Source organism: Monodon monoceros, unplaced genomic scaffold (assembly GCF_005190385.1).
Source record: "Monodon monoceros isolate NGI ecotype Baffin Bay Population unplaced genomic scaffold, NGI_Narwhal_1 Super_Scaffold_3, whole genome shotgun sequence".
NCBI lineage: Eukaryota > Metazoa > Chordata > Mammalia > Artiodactyla > Monodontidae > Monodon > Monodon monoceros.
In genome coordinates, this window is record NW_021703780.1 from 18,524,885 (window position 1) to 18,536,706 (window position 11,822).

General features: G+C 37.6%; 1 protein-coding gene across 2 annotated transcripts; it reads right to left on the reverse strand.

Annotated features, from left to right (window-relative positions):
* Positions 1 to 478: 478 nt before the first annotated feature.
* On the reverse strand, positions 479 to 11,018 carry PRL (prolactin). Of its 2 annotated transcripts, none has more exons than XM_029242022.1 (5): positions 10,934 to 11,018; positions 8,406 to 8,587; positions 6,512 to 6,619; positions 2,962 to 3,141; positions 479 to 824 (listed from the first exon to the last, which is right to left on the reverse strand). In XM_029242022.1, exons 1-5 carry the CDS (start codon positions 10,959 to 10,961, stop codon positions 633 to 635), a joined length of 690 nt encoding a protein of 229 aa, XP_029097855.1. In that variant the 5' UTR covers positions 10,962 to 11,018; the 3' UTR covers positions 479 to 632. The 2 variants fall into 2 exon arrangements, with proteins under 2 accessions (XP_029097855.1, XP_029097854.1); XM_029242021.1 differs by having other exon boundaries at positions 485 to 824; positions 8,406 to 8,590; positions 10,934 to 11,014.
* Positions 11,019 to 11,822: the final 804 nt, after the last annotated feature.

Below are 11,822 nucleotides of genomic sequence, written 5' to 3' on the forward strand. Positions count from 1 at the left end.
GACCGGAAGAGGGCCCCGCCTGACCACGCTGTGGAAATCGATTTCTGTTGTTTACAAATCTGTGATATTTTGTAATAGCAGCCCAGAAGGACTAAGACGGTATCCTAATAATTTTTAGACAGTTCGTTAAACCTCACGCTATTTGGGTACATTACAGTTTCATAGCACTTAATTGTCTGTTGTAACACTGTGAAAACTGGCTGACAGTACGTGGCTGGTTTTCATAAAGAATCCCGAGAATTCAGTCTTCTCGGTAGCATGACCAGCAAGATAAATAATTATCTAATTCTTTGATTCTAATAACCTGACCCAGAATAATTTGCTGTGATGCTGAAGTAAGCTGTTAACAGTCTTCTTTGTAATGCCAGATTCTGCTATTTGTGACAGATTTTAATAGGAACTTCTCTCAACGGTAGGGATGGATTTTCTTTTGATTTTCTGTTAAAATGAAGATAAGAAACTTTGACAGATTGCCTTCTTAGATTTTGACATCTCTGTGGAGTCTGTTTTTATTTTTTAAGATGAGACCCATTACACCCAAGCATGCATTAAAAAGCTATAAAACTAAAAGAAGACTGCTATGGGATGGATCATTAAGAACCATCTCAGAAATGAATGGAATGGATGTGGGCTTAGCAGTTGCTGTCGTAGATGATTCGGCACTTCAGGAGCTTGAGATAACTGTCAATCTTATGTGAATCCCTGCGTAGGCAGTGGAGCAGGTTATAAAAAGCAAAAAGGCGCGTATCTTCATCGGCCATCTGCAGGGATGGAAGTCCCGACCACACCGAGTAGACCTCATTCTCCTTGACTCCAGGATGAACCTAAGCACCCAAAGATAATGACTTATTATGAGTTTTATTAGTATTTGCTTATCTTCGTTCCTTCTAATTATCAAATTAAGTTTTGGGGAGGACACATGAATATAAAACTCTGTAGACATAGGTTTTGGAGCCAGCGTATCAGAAATCTGTTAGTAATTTACAGACTAGAAGCAGAACTCAAGTGTAAGTTTTCTTATGTGTATGTGATCACAGATTAAGGATATTTGTACAGGAGTAAAACGATGGAGAAACAAAGCTGCTGTTTGAATATTCATATGAATGTGATCAAGGGACACAGTTGTATCACTTGAACTGTTTCATGTCCTGAATCTGTTCTCTGAAATGTACTTTTTACCTTATTTCTTCTAAAGGTCACCATCATTACATTTATGTTTCCCCTGCTTTGAACTGATTCTCTTCTCCATAGAGCGTGTGTTTAAAGACCTTAGAAACGATGTGGATTGTACTAGATGGTTTAAGGGGCAGATAATCTAGCGATGGCTGTGACTGACAAGATCTTCTGAAATAGTCAGGAGGCATTCACATTCCACCCAGGACAGATAACCCCCTGGTGTCCATGAGAAATATCTGCTTTCTCTTGATGTCCCTTAAGTGGGAGGTACTGGGAAAACTGCCTATAAAAAGGGGGTCCTGACAGCAACCCCTCAGTGGTGAGAGGTGGGTGGTAGGGTGGGGACTGTGAGCAACTGATCACCTTGCATCTTCATGCTTGTTACCCTCTGTGGGCTGGGAACCCCCGGAGAACCAAGAGACCAAGTAACCAGCTTGGCAACTAGGGATGTCATCTAGTTTGGAGAGCTTCTAGGTATAAACGTGGGATAACTGTAGACCCTGCTACACTAACTTTCTGCTACAGAGTAAGACCATTTTTTAAACCTGGGATTCCTTATTGGAATTTAAAGTTTGTGTGTGTTGCCTTGCTTTTTATTTTGGTGCTTGAGCCCTAAGACAAAATTTACTGTGCAAAGGGCAATGATATGAATAAGAATAAATAAGTAAGTGGTAAAAAAGAACAAAATGAAGTATTATAGAACAAATTAGTGACCTCAGAAAATAGGCCCACAGGAATGAGGAAAATAACCTGAAAATCTAGGTGTTTATTTCATATGTCCCAGGGTAAAATGTGCTTTGTATTTGTGATGGATATATTCTTCTCCCCTGAAAATGACAAAAATGTCACAGGATTAACATGTACTTTGTACACAATAAGAGAAATATAAAATTGCTCCTATTATTAGGTCTATAATCATGTATTTTTATTTAGATTATATATTATTTCTGAGAACTTCAGGAAGCTGCTTAGATGTTCCCTCCCTCATGTTGAAATTATCCCATCTAAATGGAGATTTATTTATCCCATTTATTTATCCCATCTAAATGCATATATCAATCTAAATATGATAAATTATTTGGGGAGATTAAATGCAATGATTAGAGTTTTTATTTTGGAGCCCCCTCCCAAAGAAAATTTCAGATGGGAAAACTTTGTGTAAATTACAAAATAAAAAAACATTCCAGAAAAGGAGCATCTCCATCTTTTGTGACCCACTGAAATCTAGTGCTTGTGGGACAGCATTCCTGCTGTGGCCTCCTCTTTTCAATCTCCTTCCTTCCCTGACAGATATCTCCAGCAGAGCAGGGAGGAGTGGGGAGAAACACCATCCAATCTGGTTTTGACTTTCTCTTTTCTTCCTTCCCACTCTCATCCTTTGGTTTGAGGAGGACAGAGAAAGAATACAAGCAGAATTTCAGTAGCAGATGTCCTGGGATACTTTGAAGAAAACATTTATTTTGCAAATTCTATTCTGTAGTTCTCTTACCCTTGAAAATATTTCAACCACCTGTGCCCAGGAAAAGGCAAGCTTTTGGTGGAATTGTGTGCAATGCAGGGAAGGCTGCACCTGTCAAAAATCGTAGTAGAATTCTGCTTCACTTACAATAGAATCTATCACTATGATGAATGACTAGGCTCTTGCTTTATTTAATAGCAGTCTAGAATATAGGAGGCCTGCATCTTGTTCTTGCAAAGTGAGATATTTCAAAACTCATTCCTCATCACAGAGGTCACTTCTTTCATTCATGAGAAAACCAAGGAAGCCTTCAAGAGGCTGCTCACCTGGCCAACTATCTTCTCCATGCCTTCTAGAAGTCGTTTGTTCTGTTCTTCAATCTCTATGGCTCTTGACAGGATAGCATCTGGGGCTTCTTGCATACCCCGCACCTCAGTGACCAGGTGGTACAGAGGGTCATTCCAGGAGCGCAGCACGCCAAGGATCATGCTCAGAAGGACTTCATGCTAAGTGACCATAGGAAGCAATTTCATTAAAATGAGCATAATACAGTGGCTTTAGTCACATGTGATTTTTGTGCAGAGAGGCTGACCTAAAAAACTCTTTGTTATTCCTGTGTGTATACAAAATTTTTTGAAGGTGGTAAAAGTTGTAAAAGTATAAAATGTAAGCTATTTGTTTACATTTTGCTAAAATTTAAAAATATCTGGCTTATTTTTTTCAATGCTTTTATTTTTACTTATTTGAATTTTATTTTATTTTTTTATACAGCAGGTTCTTATTAGTTATCTATTTTATACATATTACTATGTATATGTCAGTCCCAATCCCCCAATTCATCCCACCCACCCCCCCCACCACCACTTTCCCCTCTTGGTGTCCATATGTTTGTTCTCTACATCTGTGTCTCTATTTCTACCCTGCAAACCGGTTCATCTGTACCATTTTTTCTAGGTTCCACATATATGCCTTAATATACGATATTTGTTTTTCTCTTTCTGACTTACTTCACTCTGTAGGACAGTCTCTAGATCCATCCACGTCTCTACAAATGACCCAATTTCATTCCTTTTTATGGCTGAGTAATGTTCCATTGTATATATGTACCACATCTTCTTTATCCATTCGTCTTTTCGATGGGCACTTAGGTTGCTTCCATGACCTGGCTGTTGTAAACAGTGCTGCAGTGAACATTGGGGTGCATGGCTCTTTTTGAATTATGGTTTTCTCTGGGTATATGCCCAGTAGTGGGATTGCTGGGTCATATGGTAATTCTATTTTTACTTTTTTAAGGAACCTCCATACTATTCTCCATAGTGGCTGTATCAATTTACATTCCCACCAACAGTGCAAGAGGGTTCCCTTTTCTCCACACCCTCTACAGCATTTGCTGTTTGTTAAATTTTCTGATGACAGCCATTCTGACCTGTGTGAGGTGATACCTCATTGTACTTTTGATTTGCATTTCTCTAATAATTAGTAATGTTGAGCAGCTTTTCATGTGCTTCTTGGCCATCTGTATGTCTTCTTTGGAGAAATGTCTATTTAGGTCTTCTGCCCATTTTTTGATTGGGTTGTTTGTTTTTTTTAATATTGAGCTGCATGAGCTGTTTATACGTTTTGGAGATTAATCCTTTGTTGATTCATTTGCAAATATTTTCTCCCATTCTGAGGGTTATCTTTTCATCTTGTTTGTAGTTTCCTTTGCTGTGCAAAAGCTTTTAAGTTTCATTAGGTCCCATTTGTTTATTTTTGTTTTTATTTCCATTACTCTAGGAGGTGGATCAAAAAAGATCTTGCTGTGATTTATGTCAAAGAGTGTTCTTCCTATGTTTTCCTCTAAGAGGTTTATAGTGTCCGGTCTTACATTTAGGTCTCTAATCCATTTTGAGTTTATTTTTGTGTATGGTGTTATGGAGTGTTCTAATTTCTTTCTTTTACATGTAGCCGTCCAGTTTTCCCAGCACCATTTATGGAAGAGACTGTCTTCTCTCCATTATATATCCTTGCCTTCTTTGTCATAGATAAGTTGACCATAGGTGCATGGGTTTATCTCTGGGTCTGCCTTATGTAAATAACTAATTCTTCTAATGAGTTCTAATTTATAATAAAGAATTTTGTTTTTACCTCGGAAATTCGACCATCTACTTAGTGAGTTCTTTATATTTGAATACTTTGCTTGTCCAGGGAAAGAAACCTAAGTATTTTGTTGGAACTCAGTATGTGCCTGGAGTATCTACCCAGGAAAGACAGATTCCACCCATGCCCACATCATTTTCACCCAAAGATTCATTTGTATTAATGAATCAAATCATGTATTAATATATTCATTTTCTGATTGGTAATTTTATTTTATGATATTGGAACAAAGAGACAGTGAAGAAGACATGGCATTTAAAAATATGCTTTCCTTGATCTATCCCAACACCAACCCCCATGCTGCTATTTTGTTGACATGTGTAGGTGCAGAAAATGGTGCAGTACTGTCTTTAGTAACAGCATCAGTGGGATTCACAGTGGAGGGTGTTGCCCCCTAGTTTACTACTACCAGGATCAGGCATGGAACTCCAAGGGGCTGAGCACCTCTGATTTAAAATGCTTGCTTTCTTGATGTCCATGAACTAATCTACTGGTAAAGGAAATGAAGAGTGGAGAAGAATCAAATAGACATTGCAATGGAAGCATGACTAGAATGTGAGAGAAGGAGTTGTAAAGAAATACAGGCTGTATGGTGAGTGGCACATATGCACTGGGCCATTGTAGCTCAATGGTTAAAAGTGAGAGCTCTGAGTTGGATGAAACCCAGACTCACTGCTTCCTAGCTGTGTGACAGGTGCAAATTCCATAACGTCTCTGAGCCTCGGTTTCCTTATCTCAGGAAGTGTAATAACAGTACCTGTGTTATAGGATTTTTTGTGACGACTGAATATAATAACGCACATAAAGTGCTTTGTAAAATGTATGGCAATGTAGTAGCTCTCAATAAATTTTAAATTTATAAAAAATTCCTTCTCCTCTTTCTTCACCTTCTTCCTTCATTTTATCATCATCGTTATTAATGAGCTTACTAGACTGAAAGAATGCTGGTATCATTAACCAAGTTGTAGAGAGAGAACAGATTGTATTTAAGAGGGGATATATGTGAAAGTATTTAAAACCATGTGAGGACAGTGGTTCGGGCAGGGAATCAGAAGGGAGAGATTATGATGATAAAAAAATGGAGCTGGGATAAATGAACAGGCCTTGATATACAGACTTTGTTGTCATCAGAACAGAGGCAATAGTTGCGGTCATGAGAAGCAAACCATTTTATAGGACCTGATTTGGGGAGAGACCTGTAATTAAGAATGAGAGGTGACAGAGGAGTCAGTGAAGAATGAAGTAAGTGTCAGAGAAGTAGAAGCAGAATCAGGAGAGCCTTGAAAGTCAGAAGCAATGGCTCGAATGGTACAGTGGTCCGTCATGGTAAATGCTGCCCATGTAAGAGTCACTAGTAATGGGGGATACATCAACTGGGTTTGCGTTTCTTAAGTACCCATGAATTTTGCAAATTTAATATTTTACACGTGGAAATCCCATTCAGTTCATGCTTTCATGCAGTAAAATAGATGCAATCCTAGGTCTAATGCATTGGTTGAAGTATGTTGTCCGCATGGACAATTTATAGGTCATTTATTTTGCTGCTATCAATCTTTAGTCAGCACTTGATTTTACTCATACTTCATCAAGTGCAGAATGTAATTTCTCTTCGATAGCTTGCTCTTCCTCCACCTTCCTTTGCATGTGCCGTTACCATTACTTCTAATAATCTGCAGCCTGGTAACACCCATGGACTATCTCATTTGTTTAGGTGAAAAACCTGGATAAAAGACTCACATGGACCTGTTGGGCTTGTTCTTTGTCTTCAGGGGTGGAGAGGGAGGAGGTGTGGCAGCTGTTGATAGCCTTGGTAATGAACCCTCTGCCCTGGGCGTACCGTTTATCCTGGAAGTGATCAAGCAGATTTACTGAGTTAGTGTTGTTTGGGCATTGAATAAATGAACCCATTACCAGAATAGTAACACATTTGATAGATGTATCATTTTTTTAATGAAAGCCACGTAAAAGTCATTCTTTGTCCTACTTTTTCTTTCCATTATCTCTATAAAAATTTTTTTTCATCTAACTTTTCTAAATTCCAAGCTCTTCCCTTTGCTATTCCCTTGTTTAATTTCACCCTTCCCACAAGTTATTATCTGGAGAGCAAACACTAAAAATACCTCAAATATGAAATATTAAATGTTTTATTAAGTATCATCTTTTTTAAAAGTATTTGAACCAAATATAGTGCATATGTACCTGTATTTAGCCATTTAATCTTTTGTTCACTGTGGGTCGGAACCAATATACTTCCTTAATAGGAGTTACAAAATGATAACTTTTCTTTGACTAATCTCTGAATCCACATGCCTATAGCTTAGTGTTCATCATAGATGCAGACTCCAATTTTGTTGATGGTGACAAAATGGTAAGTCAGAGAAATGTGGCATAAAATTCTAAGAAATACTAAGCAATGGACTGAGAATAAGAATAGAAAAAACTAGCTAACACATTGATAGAGAAAAACTAATCTTTAGTAAAACTTGTGAACATTTAAAGGGATTATTTGTAAGATTTGGAAAAAAGGTGGCCAGTTAAAAATGGAGAATGAAAGAGAAACTGGTGAGTAAAAAGAACTACATGAATTTAATACAAACATTGAATACCATTTTTTATCAGCTGTTTGCTCTACTATGTGCTCCTTGATTGTCCTAAAAGAGTTAACATACAACTTTCAAAGTACCTTCATCAGAAAGAGAATAATTGTTTCCAGTTCTAAACCAACCCTTCTAGTTGGTTCTAAACCTATTCACTGCAAATCTTAGAACAATAATTTGTAGCATTTAAGAAACTATCATTATTTGTTTTCCTGACATGGATTCAGCTTCATTTACCATGTTCAATCCACCCAATTCACTGCAGTGCAGTTATTTATCGGGTATCTACTGCGTGCTAGGTGAAGAATGCCCGGAGAGACACTTAAGGACAAAAAAGTCAACATACTTCCTTTTCCTCAGCCCCACCTAAAAGTGCTTTAGGTCAGGTGCTGTTATGGACTGAAGGTTTGTGTCTCCCCCAGATTCTGTGTTGAAGCCCCAACCCTCAATGTACTGTATTTGGAGAAGGACCTTTATGAAGGTAGTTAAGGTTAAATGAGCTCATAGGCTAGAACCCTGATCCAATGTGATTAGTGTCTTCATAAGAGAGTTTTCTTGTTTTCTCTGTATCTCTGTCTCTTTCTCCCCCGCTTACCATGTGAGGACACATGGAGGAGCCAGATTGGGAAGAGAGAGCCCTTACAAGAACCTGACCGTGCTGGCACCCTGATCTGGGACTTCAGCCCCCGGAACTGTGAGGAAATAAATTTCTGCTATTTAATTCACCTAGTCTATGGTATTCTGTTAGGGCACTCCAAGCTGACTAATATAGGTGCTTTAAAAGTTATTTTGGAAATTAAAACCATAAAACGAAGTAAAGGAAATTGAAAAAAAATTATTACACTCTTTAAGAATCTTTGAGATTTCATGAAACTGACCCTTTCTTCTACATCTTATGAGCTGATGCCTTCTTTGACCTAGAAAGTGTATTATTTGAAATTTGACTGGTGCAGCTTTCTTGTTTCCAGTGTGGTTTAGCCCAGTCACTTACGTGAAGGCTCTTTGTGGAAAGAGGCATGAAGTGCAGTACTTACAAATTCGTTGAACATTTCCGAGGAGAGGTTATGGATGTAGTGGGACAGGATGACTGCGCGGTCAAACAGGTCTCGAAGGGACACCTGGCAGTTGACAGCCCCGCTGGGACAGATGGGAAGGGAGGCCACACTCTTGCACAAGAGCAGATTTGACACCAGCAACAGCAGGAGCAGGAGTGACCCTGCTTAAATAAAAAAATGAGCCACTCTGAGATGATCTGTTCAACTGAGGTTATCAAAAGCCATCCTGTCAAGGGAAGCCTTATCTCTCCCCATTGCCCTCTGCATGATTTGGTACTGAAATAGCTGGGGTGGGAAAGAATCAACACCTTCTGCTGTGTAAATTTAGATGTATAATCATATTTGCACAGATAGGTAGTTTGAGAAGTAGGTTACTCCCTGCATTTTTGTATTGCTCCCAGAAGTGCTTCTGTGCTTTGCAAACATTTGGAGCTGAAATTAATTCTGAGCCAGAGTGTTTAGGTCATTCTCTTAAGATAGTTTAATGTCTTGGAACTTTCTGCAGATTCTCAGCAGCCAGGCTCTCTAGGAGTTTGTAATTTTTTTAACTCTATGTTGACGAATGCTTGCATTCTAGACACTGAAATGGCAAGAATAGCACAGTTGATCTCTCTGGTTTACTGTCTTGCCTGATAATAATAAACACATGACCGACTGATTGCTAATATTGAGCACAAAGAGAATTCTAAGATAAAAAGGATACTGTAGCCTGGATCTGCTAACTCACCTTAATAACCCCATGCATTTCCTTCATACTTTGCCCAAAGCTTTAAAAATTTTTTTTAATTTGTGTTTCACAATAACCCTGTGAGATAGCCTTGACTTTATCTTCAAATTATATTAATGAAACAAGAAGACTTAGAGAGGGTGAGTAATTTTCCCCAAGTCCCATTATTAGCAGATGGAGGAGGCTGGCTGCCAGTGTCATCTTTTCACTTCCTCATGTCACATCACACACGCGTGTGGGCTCTCGGTCTGTGTGTGTGTAACAGGGACCACATCGGTAGCTGTGATGACTCAGAGCTAGCAGAGGTCATCGCCATTACTAGTAGAGAAAAATACTTTGATTGCGTGACAGTAGTGAACCTAGAAAGTTGATTTTATCAATTTGTTCTGCTCTATCTATAAAACACTCACTTTAAAAATATTTGACAATTACCAGAGATGATTTATTTAGTCACCAATTTACTATCTCAGAAGAGGGACAAATAAGAACCACTAACATATCAATAATTTACACTTCCAAAAGGAAAGAAATAATATATTAAAATCACTTTTAACTTCAAACTACTCCAAAAGACTATAAAGAATATAAAATATAAAAATGTGTTTATCAGAAAACTCATTTGCTATGGAATCTTCAATAAATGTAACTGGAAGTGTCCAAGATAAAGCTAGGCAAGTGCTAAAAAGATTTATGGTGAAAAAATACCTAACCCCAAATACCTGAAAATATATAAAAGAATATTTAGTATAGAATATAGCTAAACAACCTTTTAGCTGCAAAATAAAAAAATATTAATGTTGTGAGATGATTCATGTAACAGACTTTTAATTTTTCAAAAACATGTTTCCAAACAGTTTATTTTAGGTACATTACAGTCATGTAACATAGCTGATTAGATGTTTTATCTACAAGTATAAATAAAAAGTGCTTTGCAGGTAGAGGCATTGGAATAGTATTGGTTCTAGGAAATTCATGACTGGATAGATACTCTTTAATTCTTTCTACATTTGTCTGTACCTTTATCATCTGAAGGATTTTCATAGTCTAAGATGAGATAAAAGAGATAAATGTTTCTGTTGTTTCATGAAATAAATTTTGTTACTGATTTCCTTGTCTTGCAATTTCTTTTTCTTGCAAATGTCAACCAAGAAAGTAAAGGTAATTAGTTATTACTAGCCTGTTTTTTCTTTTATAATGTCATTTGGCTTAAACCCAGTCAACAAAGTATTGTAGGAGACAACTGTGCTATCATTGTCTATATTATGGCTTCAGAGTTAAAAGTTTCATCAGGCTGACTCATCTTGGCCAAACCACATAAGAGGCCTGGGAACTAGAAAATGTTTGTTTCTACCTTCTGGAGTTGTGATGACTTGGACTCAGAGACACTTTTGGTCTTATTCCAGTCCAGGTTTTCTCACCTTTGGCTGATTGACATTTTGAGCTGGATAATTCCTTGTTCTGGGGGCTGTCCTGTGTATTGTAGTATATTTAGCAACATCTCTGACCTCTACCCACTAGAGACCAGTAGCGCCCCTGCCCCAAATTAAGACAACCAAAAACATCTCCAGACATTAACCAAATGTCTCTGTAAGACACTCCCCCATTTGGGAACCACTTTCCTAGTCCCTTAACAATTGATTTCTAGAGCAGTGATTAGATAGCTCTTCTAAACTCTGTAATGCTGAAACCTCTGAATGAGAGAATATTAGCTACAATTTCAAATGAATACCACCACAGGAGTGTTGATAAAGCTAGCAGGTCCGTGAGTTGCTGCACATACCTTTCTGTGATGAACCTTTGTTGTCCATGGTGGTGATGATTTCGAAAAACACACTTCACCAGAGGAGATCTGGTAGTCCTACAGCTTTCTCTTTCCCAGCTATTGGCTTTATAAGCCTTTGACATCTTCATGAATATATTTAATCAGGCATTCCCTTCCCTTTTGCCAGTCATCTATTTCCGTCATCGAGATTACCCCCATAATTTCAAACATCAAATGGTATTCTACTTCTTATTCATATTCAGGAAGATGTACTGGCCAGAAATGAACACCTAGGAAGGATTTTGATTAATTAGACCAAAAGGAAATGAGAGAGATAATGAAGGTGAGATCTGGAGAGTAGTTTGGGTTAGAGGACCTGTAAAATTATAGCAGTCATTTACTTTAACATTTACCTTTATTTCTCTGCAGTTTCTTGAATATAGCATTATCTTTCACTAAGGTGTTGCATGTATTATCAAAGGTTATTTTTTTTTCATTCAAAATTGCTGGGTGAAGTCAAAATTTCAAAACTTACACACTAAATACCAAGAAATATAGAATAAGGATGAGTAAGATTTTCAGTTCCTGTTATACTCAATACATTTCCCTCATTTTTTCTTGATTTTTACACATTCTGTTTTGTTCTTTTAAAAATGACATACCTCTGTGGTAAAATGTACATTTTCATTTATCTCTTTTGATTTTAACATTTAGGTAAAGTTATATTTTCATCCCCAGTTTACAGATTGAAAAACAGAGGATTGGAGATATTAAATGTCAAGGATATAGAAGAAGTAATTAGTCAAGTTAGATGCTGAAAGGATTGTCATTTCAAGAGGAATCAGGAGGGATGTGAAGAAGGCTGGAAAATGAATCCTTTAACACACGTTGCCCCTCTTCTAAGATG

Coding starts and splice junctions, on each gene's coding strand:
- PRL (XM_029242021.1), bottom strand. CDS start 10,961: ATGGACAACAAAGGTTCATCACAGAAAG. Junction 8,591..10,933: donor CAAAGGTTCATCACAGAAAG/GTATGTGCAGCA, acceptor TTTTTATTTAAG/CAGGGTCACTCCTGCTCCTG. Junction 3,142..6,511: donor AACAAGCCCAACAGGTCCAT/GTGAGTCTTTTA, acceptor ATGGTCACTTAG/CATGAAGTCCTTCTGAGCAT.